This window comes from Perna viridis, chromosome 2, assembly GCF_037379345.1.
Source record: "Perna viridis isolate PV_CMFRI_1.1 ecotype Kerala chromosome 2, ASM3737934v1, whole genome shotgun sequence".
Lineage (NCBI taxonomy): Eukaryota > Metazoa > Mollusca > Bivalvia > Mytilida > Mytilidae > Perna > Perna viridis.
Window position 1 is genome coordinate 69,620,162 of NC_142446.1, and position 23,175 is coordinate 69,643,336.

The 23,175-nt window shown below is 32.7% G+C and overlaps 1 protein-coding gene across 3 annotated transcripts; it reads left to right on the forward strand.

Moving 5' to 3' along the window:
- The first annotated feature begins 8,434 nt into the window (after positions 1–8,434).
- On the forward strand, positions 8,435–22,186 carry LOC148626706 (membrane progestin receptor beta-like). 3 transcript variants are annotated; one of them, XM_088570927.1, is made up of 3 exons: positions 8,435–8,512; positions 12,133–13,505; positions 20,586–22,186. In XM_088570927.1, exon 3 carries the CDS (start codon positions 20,593–20,595, stop codon positions 21,619–21,621), a length of 1,029 nt encoding a protein of 342 aa, XP_088427053.1. In that variant the 5' UTR covers positions 8,435–8,512; positions 12,133–13,505; positions 20,586–20,592; the 3' UTR covers positions 21,622–22,186. The 3 variants fall into 3 exon arrangements, with proteins under 3 accessions (XP_088427053.1, XP_088427052.1, XP_088427051.1); XM_088570926.1 differs by lacking the exons at positions 8,435–8,512; positions 12,133–13,505 and adding an exon at positions 13,877–14,597; XM_088570925.1 differs by lacking the exons at positions 8,435–8,512; positions 12,133–13,505 and adding an exon at positions 16,791–16,995.
- Positions 22,187–23,175: the final 989 nt, after the last annotated feature.

The window sequence follows — 23,175 nt, forward strand, 5'->3', positions numbered from 1 at the left end:
TTTCTAGCAGTAAGATTCGAATTATGATCCGGTCTAAAAATAAAGTATGTAATTGCAAGGGACAAAAAACGGGTGACCATTCAAAAATTGGGTAATGAAGTTAAGTTACATAGAAAGACATGATATCATGCAATGTTTGGTGTACAAATTTCATAACACATACAAAACTAAAGCGCTAGAATACTGGTTCAGTCCGTCATTGTGCATGATGTTATATAAGCATTTGTGTTTTCTTCCTGTGGAGATTTCGCGCAAATTTATGAAATGTAAGTAGCGTGGAAACGAGCAGAAAGACCCTATCCCCCTATTTATTAAAACTACTAATTACACTTCGTATTTTGGAAGATGTACCCAAGTTCATGATATTCTGTGTTATGTTTGCATCCAGTTTTAGGTTATCATAACCCATTTTTCATGAAATATCCGGTTTCTGTTTCTATGCCTACAACAAAAATGGAACATTTTACCCAATTGTTTAGCGTTTTACTACTTATTCAGTTCATATCACATTGATATAAGCATATACTGCTATGAAATAATGGATAAGGCAGATAGGGTTAGCAAATATGGTTTGTTTTTTTTATGTTTGAGGGCCCAAATGAAACTGTGTAGCCTATCGGTAGAGTGAAAACAAAAAAAAGGACAAAACATAACAAAAAACTCCAACGTTTTCTATAAAAAGACAGCACTTCTGCTTCAAAGAGGACGACAAAATGACTATAAGGTTTGACAACACAAATTATTTCCAGTCAGTCACTATCACAATATATTTTGTCAATGCATTTTACTTTTAAAATAGAAGGGTTATAGCATAAATAAATATATACATTGGTGCACAAAGGTAAACAATCATTAGATACGAAATGCTTCTTTATTTTCTTTCCTAAAAAAAATAACACGTTATAAAAAAAATAGCATTCAATGCTCACAAGCATAATACACGATGAGACCTACAAACAAATGACATTCAATGCTCACAAGGAGAATACACGATGAGACCTATAAATCTCTATTTTAAAATATTTTTATATCGATGCGTTTTTCTTTTGTTTTTTTGTAATTGTTTTTCCTGTTGTAGTCGGGATATGTGAGTAGTTGCCAGCCACAAAGTTTCAGTATTATGGCCGTGTGGGTGTCATTGACTTAAAAAAATTATAGAAGGTAAATAATGCGTAAGTGTTTAAGTACCATTCTATGTAAGAATCAGGCACATCATTATTTTCAATTTGGTCTTTTTTATTCAAAAATATTCAATACATCTATAAACAACAGAAAAAAACTATTTAGATTCATCCTAAAGCATCTGTGACATATATATTTTTTTCGGCTTATATCAGAATAAATTGTGAGAAAATTTTTTCCATAGCGCATTTCAACTTAATTTGACCTATCAATTCCTCAAAATTCAAGCTTTACAAACACTTTTGATGGTTATTTCTGGAGATTATGAGGTAAAAATACTTGGACTACGTAATCAAATCTGCGTATTTTCCTTCATATGCCACACCTTACATACATTTTTCCTAGACAGAAAAGTACTCAACACAAAATCGCCAATATTTTTTTCAGAGAAACCGAATAGTGAGATGTCTAAGCCATTGAAACTGGTAAATTGTATCTGTTTCACTTCCTTATCGCATACTTTATCCTCCGGTACTTCTGATGGGCGTTTATGTTAATACAAGTAGCTTAAACCATCACCTGATTTGCTTTGTAAAAAAAGAAAGTGGTTGTTACTAACACTCCTTGGAGACACTTTCAACAAACAGTAATAGTAACGTAGCTCAATTAAAGGCTTGATACCAAATCGTTTTTGCCAATATAAAAATTTAGGGAACTCCAAAAGAAACTATCAAGAGACAAACTAATATCTCTAGAAACAGTTTCATTTGCCATCCTTATCATGCTGTATAAATATTTAAGGACTCTAGCAGACCATAAAATGATAAGAACACGTTATGAAACAGATTAAAAACATTATAAGAATCACAACGAACACCATAAAATCTTGATATCAAGATCAGAAACACATTAGAGTATTGTATATACAGAGAAGGGAAGACAAACAGGTTTTTAAAACTTCCTGGTTTGTTGTTGGTACTTTGTCAAAATAACAACAACAGGGATAGATAATAATAAGAAGGAAAGAAAATGGAAAAAATACAGAACCAAAGAAAGTGTAACAATTCTCCTAGTTAAAATACACAGTAAATGTACGTCTCTTTCCAAGAATGTCATTTAAACCAACCTAATATACAATAGTAATGTTATCATATGCACCAAATAACTGTTATATATGTTAATTTAAGGCTTTTACAAACAACATTGCCATGAGAAGTGACAACAGCGATGTTCTAAAACATGGATATACAGGACCTGAGAAGTTACTGTCAGAAGGAGAATGAGTACAGACATTTTTTGAATCCACAATAGAGGGCCCTCTATAGATGTCCTTAACTACTCTAAAGGTGTATTTTATGTTGTAACATGAACCAAACAACTTCAAATTGATAAAATTTTCACTATGAGGAACAAGGTACCGTCGATTGAAATCGATTTTCAACCCTTGGCAATTCGTTTGTTTGAATGACATACGCAATCTTGATTCGGGTAAATGTTTAGAATTTGTTTTGATAAATTCAATTTTTAGTTTCGTCATGTATTCATCAATATACAACAGTTCGTCATTTGTTATATGCAATGGTTCCACAACTTCTAAAACCAAAACAAGGTATTCAAATTCAAAATCGCATTTTTCGTCTAAAACTGTGGATGTTTTCAGTTGTACCGTCATCGGCAGAGGTAACAAATTCGTTTCAATCATTAAAATCTCAAGGCATTCCCATTTCAACATGTCAATTGGTTCCGGGTCGTCAGGATTAGAAACTTCTATCACGTCGAGATGAATTTTGTATTCCAGTTGTACATTATAAAATACCACAGTACTGGTACAACTATTGTCTCTCTCTAGAACGTGGAGGAAACAACTTTCAGTCTGTAAACATAACAACAAAAACATGTTTTTGTTTTGAATTTCACCAAATACGTTTCATTTAATAATTAATTATTCAAAAAGTAGTATGGTTAATTAAAATTAATATGAAGATCATATCTTGAAACCTCAGATTAAATCTGCATTCATACAGGTTAAACAATTGAGTACGTAAAGTATAATATACATTTGTAGTGTTTTAAAGTATTCAGTTGATGTATACTTATAAGCGCCAAACCAATGCCCAGTTCGTTTTAAGTCTTATAATTGTATATACAACAAAATATTCATTGTATTTCCAATCATGTTTGTTATGAATTACTGACTGTGTGCTATTCTACTTACGTAGTTTTGCAAATCTTTTATTTGAAGTTGATAAATATCTGCGTTGTAATTCACTATAGCCTTTAAACTTGTATTGAAATCGAGAAATTGTTTTGAGTATCCCGCAAAGCATTCGTATTCATGGTCCATTTCATACGAGCAGTAAATATTTCTGTAAAGAACTGGAGTATGGTTTTTCATCATAAGAACGGGACTTTGAAAGCTTAGACATGCAGGATCGTCTGTTTTATTATAATCTACAAATGTCTGCACACAGACTCTTGGGTACGTCCCGTGAGGTGGCAAGAGATGAAATGGAACGCCAGATTCAATTAATTCCATTTTTGTCGTTAAATTTAAGTCAAATGGACCTGCTCCAATGATTGGATTTTCATAATGAAGCAAGAAATATTTGAAATATGTTACGTTATTACACCTGGCACAATGCTCATTTCGGAATACAATATTGTCATGTGTTATAACAGGTGTTGTTTCTCTTCCTTCGATTCTTGTTTTATGACATAAGACCTCCTCCTCGAGGGTAGAAAAATCTGGATGACAATATGTCAACATGAAATATCCACCAATAGAATTTCCGTCGCTGTAAGCTCCTACACAAGTGATTTCTCTCTTCTCTGAAGGTAGATTAAAAGAGTTTTTGTCGTAACAGCAGTCATCATATTCAGAGCATTTGTTATCAAATAAACATGGCATTACGGTCAATCTTTCATTCGGTTTTGGAGGAGAAGTATAACATGAGTACGATCCAGAAAGAGAACAACCTTCCGATGTCGATGTCGGGCGAAAGAAATTTGCCTTTTCATAATCAACGTAAGTCTGACGTAGAATATATCCATACTTTCTACTAATCTGTTGGGTATCAGATGTATTTTCAAATACTTCACTTTTATTGTTCGGTGTTTCCAGTGTTGTCTGTCCGTCGTTTTCTTTCAGCATGGGATGATGCGTAAGCGGTACCCAATGGTCAATTTCCTCTGGTGGTGCTGGAGACGGTTCATTTTGTTTCCATGGGTCAGTTTCCTCTGGCAGTGTTGGTGGAGGTTCCAACGGTTCCCGATGGTCAGTTTCCTCTGGTGGTGCTGGAGGCGGTTCATTCAGTTCCCAACTGTCATTTTCTTCTGGTGGTGCTGGAGGCAATTCCAACAGTTCCCACTGGTCAGTTTCCTCTGGCGGTGCTGGAGACGGTTCCAATGGTTCCCAATGGTCAGTTTCCTTTGTTGGTGCTGGAGGGGGTTCTAACGGTTCCCACTGGTCAGTTTCCTCTGGCGGTACTGGTGGTGCTGGCGGCGGTTCATTCGGTCCCCGTAGGTAATTTTCCTGGGGCGTTGTTGAAGGCGGTTCCAATGGTTCCTGATGGTCAGTTTCCTTTGGTTGTGCTGGAGGCGGTTCCAACGGTTCATGACGGTCTTTTTCTTTTGATGGTGCCGGCGGTGGTTCTAGTGGTACCTGACGGTCATTTTCCTCGTGCGATACGTGTGGTTCATTAAAACTCACCTGGTTGTTCTTCTTCGGCGGGGTGTCCAATGGTTCAAATTGATTGGTCTTCTCGTCGTTGTTAGAAAACACTATTTGAAAGAGTAAATTCAAAATGATCAAATACAAAAGGAAGTTCATTATTTTCCAACATTTTTCATACTCGTTGTTTCTTGTCACAAGGTTTTTATGCATTTTCCAGAAATCCACTCGGCGAATATTAATAATAAAACCAATTTTATCGTGATAATTCTGAATTTGAACCTCATGTTTTATTTCTGACCGGGGAAACATTAAAATATTAATAAATAAATTGACCATAAAACATACAAAACAAAACCATTTGCATAGGTAATAAGAAATAATTACATACGAGACATGACAAAAATATGACCCTTGAACTTTTCAACTTTCAATCAGTACCATTATTAGAGGATTATTTGGTTAGAACGGGATCTATTTTTCCTGTCGTGCGAAACCATTGGATGATTTTAATTTACTTTTCGTTTTTTTCTCTCTTTGTATTGATTCTACTTCACTGAAACCCCAATAATTTCTTCGAGCGAGCTTTAAATGAGATCTGTTTTTTTTTAGATAAAAAAGAGAAATTTAATAAATAAGAACTGACTGAAAGTTCTCCAAATCAGAGACCTGGAAAAAAAGGTATATATCTAAATCTATAGAGTGAGAAATTGAAATTTAATTAAAAAAGTAACTATATAAAATAGGAAATTTATTATTACAACGAAAAAGGAACGAATCAAATTAAATCAGTTAAAAGTTTAGGAAATTACTTATTTTGCGTATAATTAAATAAGAAACGCTTGTTTGTTTGATGGAATGATACAAATAGACTCCTACATATATGCAGTAAAGACAATATTCGTTTTTTTACGTCAGATCGACTCGTACATAAATGTAATAATGTCAAAACACTCGTTTTTACCACAAACATATATAAATGTGATAAAAACAACAACAGAAAAAAAGGAACGGATGCGATAATCAGACTCATACATAAATGTAAAAAATACAATCCTCGTTTTTACGACAAATGTTTTTCATTTCCACGTGGTGCTTTTCAGATAACTGCTTCTGTTGTTCATGTAGTTAACTTTGCTGCCCCTCTGCTGAAGTCCTCTAGCTTTCATTGTTTTATTTTCTTTCTGTTTGCTTTATTTAGTTATTTATAATTCATTAGTGCTTTTACTTCTTTGCCAGCGGTAGTAAAAAAATGCTTTTAGTTTGCTGCTTTGATTTATGCCTGACGCTTATCAATAATAGTATGCATGTGTTGTGTGTTTATATATCTGCTTTCATATGTTTCATGTGTACTTTACTATGTCTCATATATTCTTTAAGTATGTCTAGTATGTTCATGATTGTTATATGTGTTTTATATCAAGTCTATGACTTATGAGTCTTTATTATCATCATATCTTTATCTTCATCTTAATTTCATAATTATGTTTCTGTCAGCGACTCCTAAGTCATGAAAATCCTGTCCTTAAAAGTGACGGTCCAGGCCTATCAAGTCTCACGCATGGCGACATTTTCCTTTCATTGGTTGTTTCCTGCCTTTGATATTTTAAACTTTTGCCAAATATTATCTGGGGCGGATCCAGACACTTTGAAAAGGAGGGGAGCAAGCCCTTGTTCCTCAGATAAAAGGGGATGATAGGACATTATTTGCCATTTTTGTCAATTTTACACATGAAAATGACAAATGTTCCAATAAAAAGAGGGTGTCAATCCCCTGCATTCCCCTCTGGAACCGCCATTGGTCATGCATTTACGTCTTGAAAGCCATGTAACACTGTTTCATATGGCAAGCCAAAGTGGACAAAAATCAATATTTTGTAATATTAGAAAATGAATTTGTAATATTGAAAAATCATTATTTAATATTAGAAAACATACTTTTTAATATTACAAAATCATTTTTTAATATCAGAAAATATTATTTAATATTATAACTTCATTTTGTAATATCAAAATTTCATTTTCAAATATTACAAACTCCTGATTTAGTAATATTATAAAACATCACACATTTCGTAATATTACAAATTGAATTTGTAATATTAGAAAATGAATTAGTTATATTTGAAAATGAATTTGTAATATTAGAAAATCACTTTGTAATGTTTCAAAATCTATTGCAAGCAAAAGTGGACAAAAATAAGTGTTTTCTAATATTAAAAATGATTATTTAATATTACAAATTTATTTTTTGATATAACAAATTTGATTTCTAATATTACAAAACCCTTTTTTAATATTCAAAAATCATTTTTTGATATTAAAAAATCAATTGAATTTCTAATATTAAAAAATGCCATCTGACCCCTATGTTCTATTTTTAGTAACAGCGGCCATGTTTTTTCATGGATCAAAAATCACAACGGTCATTTTGTGTAGAATACCCGAAGGAACAACCATGCTACGTTTAAAACCTGTCAGTCCAGTATTTTCAGAGGAGAAGATTTTTAAAAATTTGTCCACGACGACCACAACGGACGCCAAGTGATGGCATAAGCTCACTTGGCGTCGGCCAGTTGAGCTAAAAAAATGTGACCGATTTTGCAATATTGCAAAGTGATTTTTAATATTACAAATTCATTTTCTAATATTACAAATTCAATTTGTAATATTAGAAAATGAATTTTTGATATTACTAAATGAATTTCTAATATTACTAAATGAATTTCTAATATTAAAAATATGTTTTCTAATATTCAAAATAAGTGTTTTCTAATATTAAATGTTTTTTTTTTAATATTAAAAATTCAACTGATGGATTTCTTGTATTCATTGGCGATTTTTTTAATATTAGAAAATCATTTTTTTCATATAAAAAATGTGACTGACTTTGCAATGTTGCAAAGTGATTTTTTAATATTACAAATTCATTTTCTAATATTACAAATTCAATTTGTAATGTTACTAAATGTGTTATTTTGTAATATTACTAAATCAGGAATTTCTAATATTAGAAAATGAATTTTTGATATTACTAAATGAATTTCTAATATTAAAAAATATTTTCTAATATTAAAAAATATTTTCTAATATTAAAAAAATATTTTGTAATATTAAAAAAAAATGATGTTGCAATATTAAAAAATTATTTTCTAATATTACAAAATATTTATTTTGTCCACTTTGGCTTGCCATAAAAATCAGTCACATTTTTTAATATTACAAGCGATTTTCTAATATTAAAAAATCGTAATTGAATACATCAAATCCATTTTCTAAAATTAGAAAATCAATTTCTAATATTAAAAAATCGTTTTTTTAATATTAGAAATTCAATTTTGATTTTTTTAATAATAAAAAAAACTGTTTTGTGATATAAGAAATCTAATTTGTTATATTACAAAATGAATTTGTAATATTAAAAAAATCATTTTTTTAATATTAGAAAATACTCATTTTTGTCCACTTTGGCTTGCCATAGTTTCAGACACCAGACCATATCACTTATCAGACAATATGATGCTGTCACAATTTTAAAAAGTTGGGTTATAATATAAACATATTTGATGATTACGTTTATTTCCTCTGATCAGCAAATGGGAATTATTCTAATTATAGCCTATAGCTACCACACATGACATTGTTTATTTAGCCAATTTTAACTTCCTGGTTTGTTTAGAAGTAAAGGGCGGCCATCAAATAAATAGCATTTATGAAGTAGTGAGCTAATAAGTACCAAATAATTCTATTACATTTCTTATGTTTTTTTTTCAGCTTATAACTAAGTAATAGCTTTGATAATTTTGCTTCACAATTCAGTGTATAAGATCAGAATCAATAAATGTAGATGATATTTTTTTTCAAAATAAATACAATCCCAGTCCTAGTTTATTTTTCAAAAAGTGTCCAATTGTAGAGGCAATAGAATACAATTTTCTATGAAATGTCATAACCTACAGAGGTAATTTCAAAAAGGCTGTTGAAGAATTAACAAAGAGAGGCCTTAAAGTATTATTTGCTTTGAAAGGGAGATTCTCTAATTTTCAGTCAATACCCATCTCCCTTTCATGTAAATTATTTGATGTTTTGATTAAACCAGTATTATTATATAACAGTGAAGTATGGTTCATGGAAGAATATTTTTCTATTATAAAGTCTATGAAAAGAGCAGCGCAACGTGGTTCAGTTTGTGACTCTCTCTCAGTGGAAGACAAGTTTCCCTTTGAAATAGTACATAACAGATATTGTAAATCAGTTTTGGGGTTGAAAAAAAACAGCTTGTAATTTTTCTGCTAAATTGGAACTAGGCAGATTTTCTATTGTATCATTTATTACGACACAAGTCATGTTATATTTCTGCAGATTAAACATGGGAAATATTAATCCCCTAATGAAAGAAGCATATGAGCTCAATAAAAATCTTGATGGTGAAGGGTTATATACATGATATAGTTTTGTAAATAATATGTTTGAAGATGTGGGATTAGATATTAAAGATTTTGAATCTGCTGATAAACCTTATAGTGAAATTAAATTTAATTTAAAGATAAAGTTTAAAAAACAAATAAGCAATATTTACAAAGAAAAAATTGTAAATAAACTTTCATCTATCAATGATAGCTCAAAATTATTTCTATACAGTAAACTTTAATCAGAAATAGAAATAGAAGAATATCTGATAAAAGAGCCACAATTTAAACACAGACAAATAATTACTAAATTTCGTGTGAGCGACCATACACTAGAAGTTGAAACAGGCAGGTATAAAAATATTTCAAGGGAACTCGAATGTAAGAAATAAGCTATTTGCAGAAATTGTTAAACTAAACCCTAATTTTAGCCAATATCAACCACTAGATAAACTAAAAAATTTACTATCTCCAAAAGCTGAACTTTTGCCAGCAGTATGTGATTTTTTAAAGCAATCATTAGAATTGCGAAATTGAGGTCCATGCCAGTCAAAAGTTGCACAATTGCATATACCTGTATATATATATATTGATTATTGATGTCCAATTTGTATTTTATGTTTTTTCTTTTTATTGTATTTGCTTGACCCATATGGGTGTAATTTGCAAAATAAAGTATTATAAAACTCTATAGTGGTGTCACCTATTACCGACGCAACCCATTCCGGTACAATCAATCACAGTCGTATTTTTTGTAACGAAGAATAGGTGATGCGCGCGTACATGTAGATCATATGTCATCAAGGTCAGGTCAAGAGTACTCAAATCAGCTCAACATTCCATATATGGTATATTATTATTTCTATAAGTTACATACGCCCTAAAAAGTTGGGTTAACTCACTATATAAACTTCAATTTGATCTAAATGTCAAGTACTAGTATATAATAATAGAAGTAGTAATATCTTTATTGCGTAATACACCCACAATACATACTGAATATTGCATGTCCAAAAATCGATATCACATGCTGTATCAACCTGAGCCTCCTATATCACCCCTAGGGCCATCGGCCCGCGGTGTGATATAGGTCGAGGGTTGAAACAGCATGTGATACAGATTTTAATATGTCAAGTTCAGTATATCATATATTTAACCATAGTTTAAGTATGGTCTGTGAAGGGGTGTAACATAAGGTATACGATATAGGTCTAGGAGTGCGATACACCATAACGATCCACGAGTTCATGATGACGACCATAAAACTTCTGTAGTGATGACTTCAATCTTGTAGCAACATAACCCTGTTCCACAAGCCTATTTGTTAGAGTTCTAGCGCGATACAAAAAGTCTGCGAAGTTTCGGAAAGCTCCGGCATAACGTATGAGTTGTAATATGAACACTCCATCCGCAGGAGCCGAAGGGATGTTGCCACCGATGAAAGGAAAGTTGACAGTTCTGAATGAAAAGTCATCACGTTTGTCGTAAAGTTTGGTCGATAGTTTTCCTTTACCATCGATTTCTAAGTGTAGGTCAAGATATGAGGCTGACTTCACAGTGTCTGTAGTATCCTTTATCTCACGTTATTTTGGGTAGATGCGATGTATCAAATCCCCGAAATTAGGATTGTTTAAAGATAATACGTCATCTATATAGCGGAAACTGAGATTGAAGGATCTAGCCAAACGATATTCTTTCTTTCTGATCAGATCAGCTATAAAGTCAGCCTCATAAGAGTGAAGGAATAGGTTAGCAAGTAAAGGAGCACAATTTGTTCCCATTGGAATGCCGACCGTTTGTTGAAAAACACGTCCACCACACTGGACAAATATGTTGTCGATTAAAAATTCCAGCATTTTGTAAACATCTTCCTCTGTATATTTGGAAGATGATTTGGAAACAAGTTATATTTTAATCTGACTAAATTTAAAATTTTCAGTCATTTCCTCTTTTACACTTTAAGAACTCTGCGTCCTTATTATTATCATTATTATATATTTGTTTCTAAATCGGAGGGCTGTAAAGCGATTTTAAGCGATTTGTTACTGATACTAGTAATTGAAGAGAGAAAACTCAGATGAAATCAACGTAACATGTATCGTTACAAAAAAGGTAATAACAAAATTACTAAACGGAAAACCAACATCTAGGCAATAGTCAAAAGAAGGAATGTCTATATAAAACGTGACAAAATTAAAGCAAAAACCCGGAATGGCGGACGCAACCGTATTGGTCGTGACTTGGTACAAGCATTTCCGATAAAAATTGTGTTAATCAAGGTTATACAGCGCGCTAAATCTCTTGCATCTATAGCGGTTACCCCTCCCCCCCCCGAAAAAAAATGACTCGTCAATTACGGTAAAATATTTCCAGTATATTGCAATGCATACTTCAACCAGTTAAGCTGGTAAAACAGTGGTTGTAACAGAATTAAGATATATTGTATACAATATTTTTATCAGATTGTATTATGTTGATAAATTCCATAAAAGCCAAGAACATGAAAGATATGTTTGAAAACAAGCAATATTTGTCTGTAATTAAGAATAATTCATATCCATTATCTTCCCGTTAAAGTGATACAGATTTTATATTCGACTTCATTATTTTCATCCGTAATTCTAACCCCGTCAATCAATAGAAATCTTCGTGTTTAAGTGTCACAGGTCAAATATCGTCACGAGAGTTCGAACCAAACCTGCCAAAGTGCTACATGAGTACCTAAAGTCTTACCCGAACTCAGCTTGAGTGCCAGCTGACTTCTTATACGATTACCTCTTGCAAATATCAAACTTTCCGTACCTTTTTCTCCCTTTAGAAGTGCCCAAGCTTTTAATAGGGACTTTCTGACTTGTGCCTTGTTGCCCCTGCTTCATATAAAAAAATTGAAGAAAAAATATGCTGTGTTTAGTCAGTTATTTATTTTTTCAGAAGAATAACCCACCCTATTCTGACGTGTGGTACTGTGAACTACGTCATCTTTCAAAGTCATCAACCGTGTGGTGTTATGAATGTGACGAAGGGTTGTGCGAGTCTTGTACCGAGCATCATAGCTTATCAAAGACATTAAAAAAATCAGGAAACGATACCAATTTTCACTTATCCAACCAGTTTACATAAAATAAGGCAACTTTGTAGCATTCACTGTAAAAAAAAATCAGTCTTATTGCAATGAACATGATTGTCCTTGTAGAAAATGCGTTGTTGCGAGTCATGATAAATGTCAAAACCTTGCAAATTTAGAGGATGTTGTTCAAGTGGTAAAAACATCAACATTGTTTCTGGACTTATAAAAAAAACTTTATATGATATTATTAAAAATATCAATATGATTAAAAAAGATCGAAAGAGGAATCTCAAGACACTGGACGAACAGAAATGCAAAATAAGAGAAGAAATACAACAAATGAAAATGCAACTTTGTAAAAAAGTAGAACTTGAGGCAAACTTGAAATCTGAACTTGATCGTGCTGTAAGGAATAAAGCCAAGGACTTTAATGCATTTTTGGATTCAGTTTCTAAAAGGGAAATATATATTTTTCGGGTTCAAACTTTATTTGAAGCTGTCAATGCGCATGGAACGGAATTACAAAAGTTCCTGGCAACAAAGCAAATTGAAGAGGATACTATGGAAGAACAAAAGGCGTTACTATCTATGGAAACTGATGGGAATCTGTGTGAATTTGAGCTCAGCTTTTCGTTCAACACAGAACTCATCAATAATCTAGTATTAATAGATTTGGTCAAATAAATGTGAGCACGTCCGCCAAGAAGGTCAAGGTCAAGAAAGACAAACAAGCACAGTTTCTTCTTCCTATCATCTCTGTTCACCAAATCAAGCTTCATCTCAAACAGAAAATAATAACAAGTGGTGAAAGCATTTATGGAATGACAACTTTACCTGGGGATAGGTTAGCATTTTTTCTTGTAACTATTATCGATATGAATGGTTCACAAGTATTTAAGATTTTCTACAACAGCTTATGCCTACATCGAGAAGGAGAATAAAATTGCCGTTTCGTCTTGTGCATATTGTACATTTTGTGTTTGTTTCATTGATATTGCGAAAGGGAAGATCACTGATACATTTGATCTGTTGAACTACGTTAATGGCGTAGACGCGATGGGTGATAGTCTGATATGCTCAGTGTCAAACATGGGATTATATGAGTTATGTTATTCCTTACAATTTATATCATAACAGGATTGAGTATAGAAAGCATCTGTTTAGATTAGCATTATATTCTATACTGAATTACATTATCAATCTACATGGTATATAACAAGAAATCTCTGATACGGCGGTAGGTAATTTTTAAACAATAGAACAATAGAATGTCACTGAGATATGTTATCATCACTTCATGGGTGTATAGAGTTTTATCAATAAACTGTTGATTATCAATTTCCTAGTTGTCAGTGAGATAAGTCTCAAGAAAGAATCCCGAGGAAACGTGCGTAAACTTTTTGAGATCGATAACTACGATTGCTCTTTAGTTGTCTCTAACAACAAAATTTATAATACTAATTCGAAAAACAAAACAGCGGTATGTGCGGACTTAAAGGGGAACATCGGGTTGCAGCAAGTCAAATATATATGCATTTCATGCATACAATTTTAGGGAAGCGTAATTAGTGTCACCTTCGGCCAGGTGAGCTATTGCCATTATTTGGCGTCCGTCGTCGTTCGTCGTCGTCGTTAACAATTTTCAAACTCTTCTCCTCTGAAACTAAATTTTCATTTTAATCTATTAAGCCATGTTGGAGTTATTGCCCTTTTTCAACGTTTTTTTGGTATTTTTAATGTTATTTCTTTCAAAAATCTCCTCTGACACTACTTGACCAATTAAAACCAAACTTGGTATGAATGTTTCTTTGGGTATCCTGCATAGAACTGATGTGGGGATTTAAAAAAGTCTAAAAACGCATCTCATGATACTTATAACACAGTTGAGTAAAACTACGCCGACCGCTGCATATTGAACCCTGTTAGTTGGAAATTAAACATCTGTTGATACATTATTTTGACAGATTTTGAAAAGGAACCCATGTAAAATGAAGAAATAATCATCCAAATCAGATTAGAAAGTGATTTAACACACCAAGTTCCCCCTTTTGTAAGGCCCACAAACCCAAAGTGATGAAGGAACCTTTCTACAGTGATTACATGTAGTAGTATTGTAGTTAACTCAATAAAAAAAACATTTATGTGTCGCTTATCCGCTGATACATTTGTATTGAAATAGTTTACAATGTTTTACCGTGTGCTTAGAAATTCAATATTTTTTATCAACTTTCACAACCGGAACAAACGTTGTTTATACAGATTCAACCCTCCACATGCCCACAAGGAAAATCTGGAAGCATTCGGGATTCGCCCTTCTATTTCAATTCAGGTAATCTTGTACACATCTAATTGTAAATTTTTAAGTCTATTGACCTCTTCCATTTTTGTAAAAATCTTATATTGTGTGAAACATGTTTTCACTATTCATATTCAGAGCTGTATATCAAAATTGAATGTTATGCCTGTATGCACATACCTCATCTGCATGCAAAGTCTAAGTGTATATTAAAACAGACATGACGGCAACTAAACAAATAGCTGCGATACGAACATTTAATTGGAGATTTATATGGAACGCCATCTCTGCCTTATAACGAGAAACTTTAATGATATGATTCAAATGTTTCTTACACCCTGCCAAAAAGTCTTTACTTCATGTGTATTCTTTATTATATTATATTAAATATGTATCACTTAGTATGAAAATATCTTTACGTGGTATGAATACTTCATTACGCTATATGAATACTTAGTACTTATTTACATGGTATGAATACTTCATTACATTCTACGAGTACTTCACTAGATGTGCAAACTTCTAAAGTATTCATTTTCTCTTTTTTGGGGTAAAAAGGGACCAAAACAAGTATTACATATGACTCCAATAAAATCGAGTGGATATTTATGATATTGTTGCACAATATTCTACAATTCTAAGGTCATACTTGCATTAATTTTACGGGTATAGATCGGAACTATTTGAAATGTGGGACCAAATAGGGGCCAGAAACAAACATGTTCATGACGTCAGGACAATACGTTGACTTTGTGCCTCCCTTTACCCTGCCCACCCCTCCATATTAGGCCCAAGAAGATTCCACAATGTGTCATACATGTGACCTCTAAGGAAAGTTTAGATTTACTATGGGTGGTGTAACTTGACCTACAATGGGAATCAGAGACCAAAATAAGGACAAGACTCAAGCATTTTTCTGATTTCAGAATTATATTAAAAAAAAAGGAATAGATCTCTTTGAAATTGTATTTCTCCCTTAGAGGCAGGTTGTGACTGATTTTGTATGCTGTGAATAGTCTACTTCTAAATCGCCCTACGAAACTAAGCTTACAGAAAATTCTAAATCTTAAAAAGTACTTTATTTTTTTCCAATTATTACCGGCCAAATGCTATAAAAACTGATTTCACTGAACATTCCGATTTTTTCCAACATTTAAGTAGCAGTCTTTGTAAGAATCGTGCAAATGCTCTAATATATGGTACACCTAAAAAAAAAGCTACACATTTTTATTTTGGTTAAAATGTTGTATGGTTCTATGATGAAATGTATTATCATTCATTCCAATCTGTCTGCTCTTAGAAGATAATCCACATTGAAAATCCAATAGTTTCGATTGTATTTTAGTGTCATTTACAGAGTTATCTCCCTTAATTTTGAATTCTACAGTACATTCTATATCGATTTTATCTACAAAGAGGACGGGTTGTATGAAAAGTCATATGTTAATGTCTGTTAACTATGACATTTTAAACAAAATATCAAAAATAAAAATATGTAGGCTTTAATTTCTAACCATGGGTCACATTTTGTCTGATTTTTACCTGCATGGAGCACTACTTAAAAACTGTTGTTACTGTTTTACCGTGTGAGATATATACGCAGGACTAAACTACATATACATGTACATGTATATTGAAAACTGCCACATTCTTGAAAGTCAAAAATTTCATATTGTTTTGTCACATGTAGGCCCGGGTGCCAAAGGAATTAGCCAGCCGCAGCGCTAAATTTGTTGTAAAGGGCGAATAAAAACCCTGAACCATGACCGGGGGTGTAGACTTAACTTTTTGCCTAGGAACATAACTTACTGACAATGAATGGTTTCTTTGTCATTACTATAGTAATTCAAGGTCTCAACAAACTTAAGTTTTCAGTAGTATTTAATTAACTTGCATGTAACGGGTTAATTCTTGTAATATTGACAGTAAAGGCTCACTTCTTTTCTTTCAAACAATAATAATATTACCGTTGAGATACTCTGATTAGTCTCGGCTGAAGTTAATTGTCGCTCCTTTTTGTTAAGCAACAGACCCTCATATAAGGGACAGACAAGAGGGAAAGCTCCGAACGATTTTTTGTTGTTATGCGGAATTGAGAATAATATCCTCGACCTCCACCACGTCTACCCCTCCTGAGGCTCCTCCAGTTCAAAGTTTTCATGAATAACTCAAACCAACAAAAAATCAATAAGATTTAGCCTTGATGTATACCATGGTTGTTTCATTCTTGTGATTTAAACCACAGATGTCGAATATATACCGTTTATGTATTACAACGCCCGACAACCTACAAATATAAATATTTTGTGTGCAATGTAGGTCAACCGTGATAAATTATATATTTACCAAAAGTGTTGGTAGATACCAGATATCAATTTGAATGTATGGTTTTGTGGCTGTTTACTTTCTGCAAATATGTAGATAATTACAAGTAAGTACAGATAAACAGTCGGTTAATTAAAAAAAATCGATTGATATTTGTTTCAACGTTAATTTATTGCGCATCTAAATTGTTTACGCTAGTTTCTCACTCACACTAAAGAATCTCAAGTATTATTCTACGTTATATTTGCAAAATATAGTTTCTGAGTTTGATTAAAAATCATTTCACAGAATTCAGGGACGGTTCAAGAAATTTATATTAAAAAAAAGGGGGGTCGAGAAGGGTGAAGGTCCAGGTTATCATTTGCTCATTTTTGCTGAAATTTTGCACATTAAATTTTCTAACAACAGAATAATCAGCTATAATTGATCTCTTCACTGGTTTCATGATTGATTATTTCGTTATTATCAAGTAGTACATTATTATTATTCACTTTTAAAAAACAGCCCTGAAATTCGCCCCTTTATACATACAGCACAATTTTAAATAATCAATGATCCATTTGATTATATCTCCGCTTGTTACACAGTGGTTACGACACTGTTCCCTTCCCTTCACATGAGGGGAAGGTACAAGACTGTAAAAGGTGATATAGAAAATTTGATTGGTCTTGATCACTCATTTAGGGTCTTGGATTACATGATTAAGGCGCTCTCTTTGGGCGGTGAGTCGTGTGTCTTTTTACGTTTCATGCGTGAATAGTTTACTTTAGAAAGGTTTCCGACCGGTGACCTCAAGATTCCATTATACACCAAAATATCGTAGAAGTCTTGACGTAAAACAAATCCTTTTCTTAAGAAGGAAACATAGGGACGAGCCAGTGGCAGATGCAGTAATCAACGGGTCCGATTAAAAAAATTACAGAAAGTTATCAAATGAGGTCTTTTATCAAAGTTTTGTATGAAATTTAAAAATCTAACGCCCCTCCCTACAAACAGACTGGGTCTACCACTGTGCACAAGTCCTGGCTGCAGGACCCATGAAATTCACGTAGCTCAAAATATTAATTTTAGTTCCATAAAACTAAAAAAGAATAAGTACGTCTTTATATATTGATCGTTTATTTAATTTGTCGTCCATGAAATGTAAGTAATCATCGACATCTGTTGTGCCCAGAAATTACATAAGAATCAGGCAAATAGAGACTGTATGAGAACTCTATTAAAATGCTATCGTTTGCATTAGTGTTGTATAAAAATTGAATTTAGAAATTCAAATGTTATTATAACTAGGTTGTAATAATAAAATTTGAATTTCTAAATTCAGTTTCTTATATTATTAGTACTAGTCATTACGAATTTCCGATGTTCTGTGCATACATTATGTGTGTAGGCGGACATGTACTTTTAGGGTAAAGGTGTATTTCAAGCTTTGATAAAAAAAAAAAACCAAATTACTTATTCATTCAATATAAATGGAGCATTTTTGCATCAATTTTGAATACCAACTTTTATATAAATCCAATACAGATTAATACAAATAAACTTGTATTAATATGTACTGTTTAAACTTCCGTTTCCATTAAAAATCGGCAATTGATACATTGTCATTTACTGATATTGTGGATTTTAAAACCTATATTGAGTCATCAAACAGTCATCATGTCTTCATCAGCTTTATAATAGTGAGCACAATGATATTGTTATTTTAAGTAATGATCAATAAAGGTGTCATTAAATGGATACTTTCATATAACGTCTTCATTGGGTCCTCGAACAGTCGTATTCGGCTTCGACCAGCTGTATACACCCTCGCCGTCGTCGTGTGCCAATACTGCTTACCTCGACCAAATACGACTGCCTCGAACTTAATTCAGGCTTTATATGAAATAGCCATTTAATAACGCTATTACAATATGCACAGACTATATTGATTCCCTAACAAAATTTTAATGGATTATATTGGTGGCATTTACAGATTTAAGAATTCGATGATTCTGCATGATTCTTTTTTGAATTTGTATTTAAAAATAACCTTGCAATAAAATGCGAAAATTATTAACGGTTACGCTTTATAGGAAAAAACACATGAAGTATAAAAATGTAAAATTACACACTGTTTTACAAATTGTGATCAAAAACAGCGAGAATTGCCTTTTACAAACACACAAAACTATCGTTATTGGATTGTCATAGCTTAGTTACAAAGAATACACAACTTTACAATAAAATGACAACTACATGTGTTTTGTTTCCGTTATAATATCATTAGTATGTAGTTTGTAACTTTGAAATCTATAAACAAACGACGTTACCGGGGCGGATCCAGGAATTAAAGGGTGGTTCCAGGCTGGTCGAAATTAACAAAATTTTGCAACCAAATGGTGGGGGTTCAGTTACCGGTAAACCACCCTATATATTCATCTTACTTGGTATTATGTGTCAATCAATTGTCACCGTGTCGCCAATTGCAAAAAAAAAGATAACAACCAAACAAACAAGTAAAAAAACAAACAAAACAAAACAAGATAAATCACAAACAACCAAGCAAACTCAAAAAACAATTGGATGTTTAGATATCCCTATTAACATAGTCACGCTATTGAAAACATCAGGTTCCAAAGTAAAAAAAAAACAAAATTTATCAGTATTTATTTTTATGAATATGGAACTCCAGCAATACCATTTTCGTGTGAAAATGTAGCTAAAATATCCTTAACAAGTTTTCATAACTACTTTTCATTGACTTTTTTTTAATTTTCACTGATGAAAACTTTCTATATTATCGACTCAAGCTTATTTTATTTTACTACTATTAAATACCTTTCCTCAAATACACTTTTAATTACTAATTTCAATAATTGAAAACTTTGAATTGAATTTATGTTCTGGTAGTATTAAAGGCTTTTAAGACCGTTTTTTTGATTACATACTACTAAGCGTAGGTTTGTTTTTGGCAATATCCTGATTGGTTGTCAAGTATATCGCACCATTTAGTGAAGGTGAAAAGACTGCCGCTGTCTGTTTTTTTTCTTTTTCACGCTATATACTGTCGTTGTCTCTTGGCACATTTTCCGTTTTAAATTTCTTCTCCATGTTCCACAGAAATCTAACGTACTTAATAAAATATGCTTTCCTCTCATATGTATTTGTTTTATATCACACAGCTTTATTGGGGCGAACTTTTTAGGTGGTATTTTTACTGCACTAACAGAGGATATGTAATACGTGTTAAAACTTGAACTTTATTCGCAGTGGTTAAGATCATCAGAAGTTAGTTTACGCATTCAAATATAAAATAAATGTGAACATTACGAATCATTTTATTGAGCTTTTAACTTAAATTAGGCGTACATAATTTGTTTTAGATTTTTCCTTTTTTGGAGAAGTGTGAATTGCAAGTTTGTAATATAATTGTTTATTTTACATTCAATCAGTCATCATATTATACTAAAGAAAGCTACTTTTAATTAGTAAATACTTCTTAATGCTGGTGTAATCCTTGATTGATAAAAAACCGATAACGAATATAATGGCGGAAACGACCTCTCCATTTAAATGTTGGTAATGATAAAACTAGTTTTCATTAACTTCTACTCATAATTAGATCCCACTTATTTTTAAACTGTAACTAAAAAGATATATATACGTGTTCCTCAGTTTCATATGATTTCTAATGAGTTACATCATTTATTTCAGATAAAACATGGACAGTTTTCAGGGAATAACTGACAGAGCGCGTCGGATATTCTCCGATTCTATTCTTTTGGATCTTCAGCCTACCCTAGACTACACAAAAGTCCCGCAACTCTTTAGAGAACCCGGGGTTGTGTATGGTTACCGTAAGACAAACCAGCCACTACACTATTATCTCATAAGCTTATTTCAACTTCACAATGAAACGTTCAACGTCTGGACTCACATCGTTGGATTTTTCGTCGTCTGGGTCACTATGGCGGAATACCATGAGATTCTTGATTTCTGGACAAATAAACATTCATGGGCTATGTTAGTATTGGGTGTTTGTGTTCTTCTTGCTTCTTTCGTTAGCTCTTGTGTCCATTTATTTCACTCAAAATCCGAAAACTGGCATTATAATGCGTTCATGATTGACTACATCGGTGCTGTTTTGTACGCATACGGAAGTGGCGTTATGGCATTTTACGTCTGCTCTGACAAGGCTATGTACCATGCGATCGAAAATTTTTATTTTCCAGTACTGTGGTTTTATTCTTTGTTCAATTTTGCTTGTTTATCGTATGCAAAATTAACATTCGGCCATGATATTAAAAGCAGGAAACGGAAGTACATTATGGTAGGAGCAATGGCGGGAAACGCAGTTCTGTTGACAGTTCCGATGGGACCAAGATATATCAAATGCCTGCTAGAAACTGACTGCCATATTTCATCGCTGAATCATTTGACGCTGGTTTATCTTCTGTTTGGACTTCAAGCCTTTTTCTTCGCCAGTCATCTTCCAGAACTACTGATACCAGGGAAGTTCGATATTTTTGGCCAAGGTCATCAAATATTCCACGTGCTTTCAACAGTCTGTCAATGTGCTCAATTTAATTGCATTTATTATGACATTCAGTCTGGAAATGCTCGTCACGGAAATCCAGATCTGCCGCATTTAGTTTTCTCAACAGTAATGCTAATTATTTCTCAGTTTATCGTCTTGTTAGTCATGCGGAAAATGGTGCCAGCACATTCCAGCGAAGTCAAGCATGACTAGAATCTCTATACAAACAACCATCTGCTACAGAGCTTTTAACACTTTATTTTTATAACATTCATCGCTATTACGTAGCAAGACATTATTCTCTGCAAACCAAAATTAAAGCAGTGCTAGATCTGGGATGTGGTAGATCGTAATTCCGTAAATGTGCCATTTTTATTTTATATTTACACATGAGTTGGATATGAAGGATACATGAGGCATTTCAGGTGCTTTTTTTTTATTATAATCAATGATGGTCGTTGTTTTGTGATTTTGTTACTGCCTTATTATAGTTGTTATAATATCAGAATCTCTATATTGCATGTAAATTTTTAAATCAATTTTGATAGAGTACTTTATTTTTTACGAATGCATATTTTCATACTATTTCCAAATTAAATGTGTTGTTTTAAATATCTGCAAAGATGAGAACTCTTCCACTGTAAGAACTTTTGTGAGAAGTTATTGCACTGATTGTTTTAAGGGTAATAGAGGTTATTGTTTTAAAAATTTGTTATTTTTTATATTATATATTTTCCCAAAGCGGGCTTTCACATATTAAATTTTATTTTTACACACATTTAATGCTTTTCCGTTATTTGTCTATGTAATCTGCATGCAGAACGGACTATGGTAACATACAAATAAGGCGTATGTACTTTGGGGATTGAAAAAAAAACATTGTTTGTTCGGTAGGCAGTAACAATTTTTCAATTGATAAATACCAATTTTGGAAACGACAAAAGGGGTCAAAGTTGACGGTAATCTGGAAAACTAATGTAACAGAATAGACAGGTCCTCATCAAGTCTCGCGTAGAGGCTGAATTTTGTTTCCACTGCGCAGAGGCTGACTTTCTTTTTTCCTCTTACTTACCGTTGCAGACAGATTTTCAACGTTCCCGGATGATTTTTGAGTGACATTTTGATAATCGGATAATCTCGCGTAAAATCACTTTTCCCCCGACATTGCAGGATTCTTACATTTTCTTAAAGTCTGTCTGGGCATATATACCATTTTAAAATACCATAAGCGAACCTTTCATTGTCTTTAAACAGGAAATGAAGGAAACCAGGATTCGAAGGGTAAGAAAAAAAACAATACAATCCAAATTGAATGACAACGACCAGACAGGAAAACACAACAAAGAACACGAATAAAAAATAAAATATCATGCATATAGGAACAAAAATAAATAAGCAACTCAGACTCATTTGAAAACTGGGAGCATGTGCCGGGTGCATTGGTAGGGTAAGCATCCTCTGCTTTTCTATAAATACCCATCGAGTTGCTCGTAAAATATCACACAACGCGAACAAAAAGACGAAGCAAAACAAAAAATAATTTATGGAGTATGATTTTGTTTAATGGAGAATTCAATTAGAAGAACATATTTTATAGAAAAACAAGACGTTTTGTGACATTACAATTTATCTGGACGATTACTGTCCATGGGACTCGACCAATTCGGGAGGATATATTTAAAACTCGAAATTCGACTACGGAAACAATTAACATGTGCAGGAACTGGAGATAAAGAACAGAAATCTAGTGTCCATAAATGTTCAAGT

Coding starts and splice junctions, on each gene's coding strand:
- LOC148626706 (XM_088570927.1), top strand. CDS start 20,593: ATGGACAGTTTTCAGGGAATAACTGACAGAGCGCGTCGGATATTCTCC.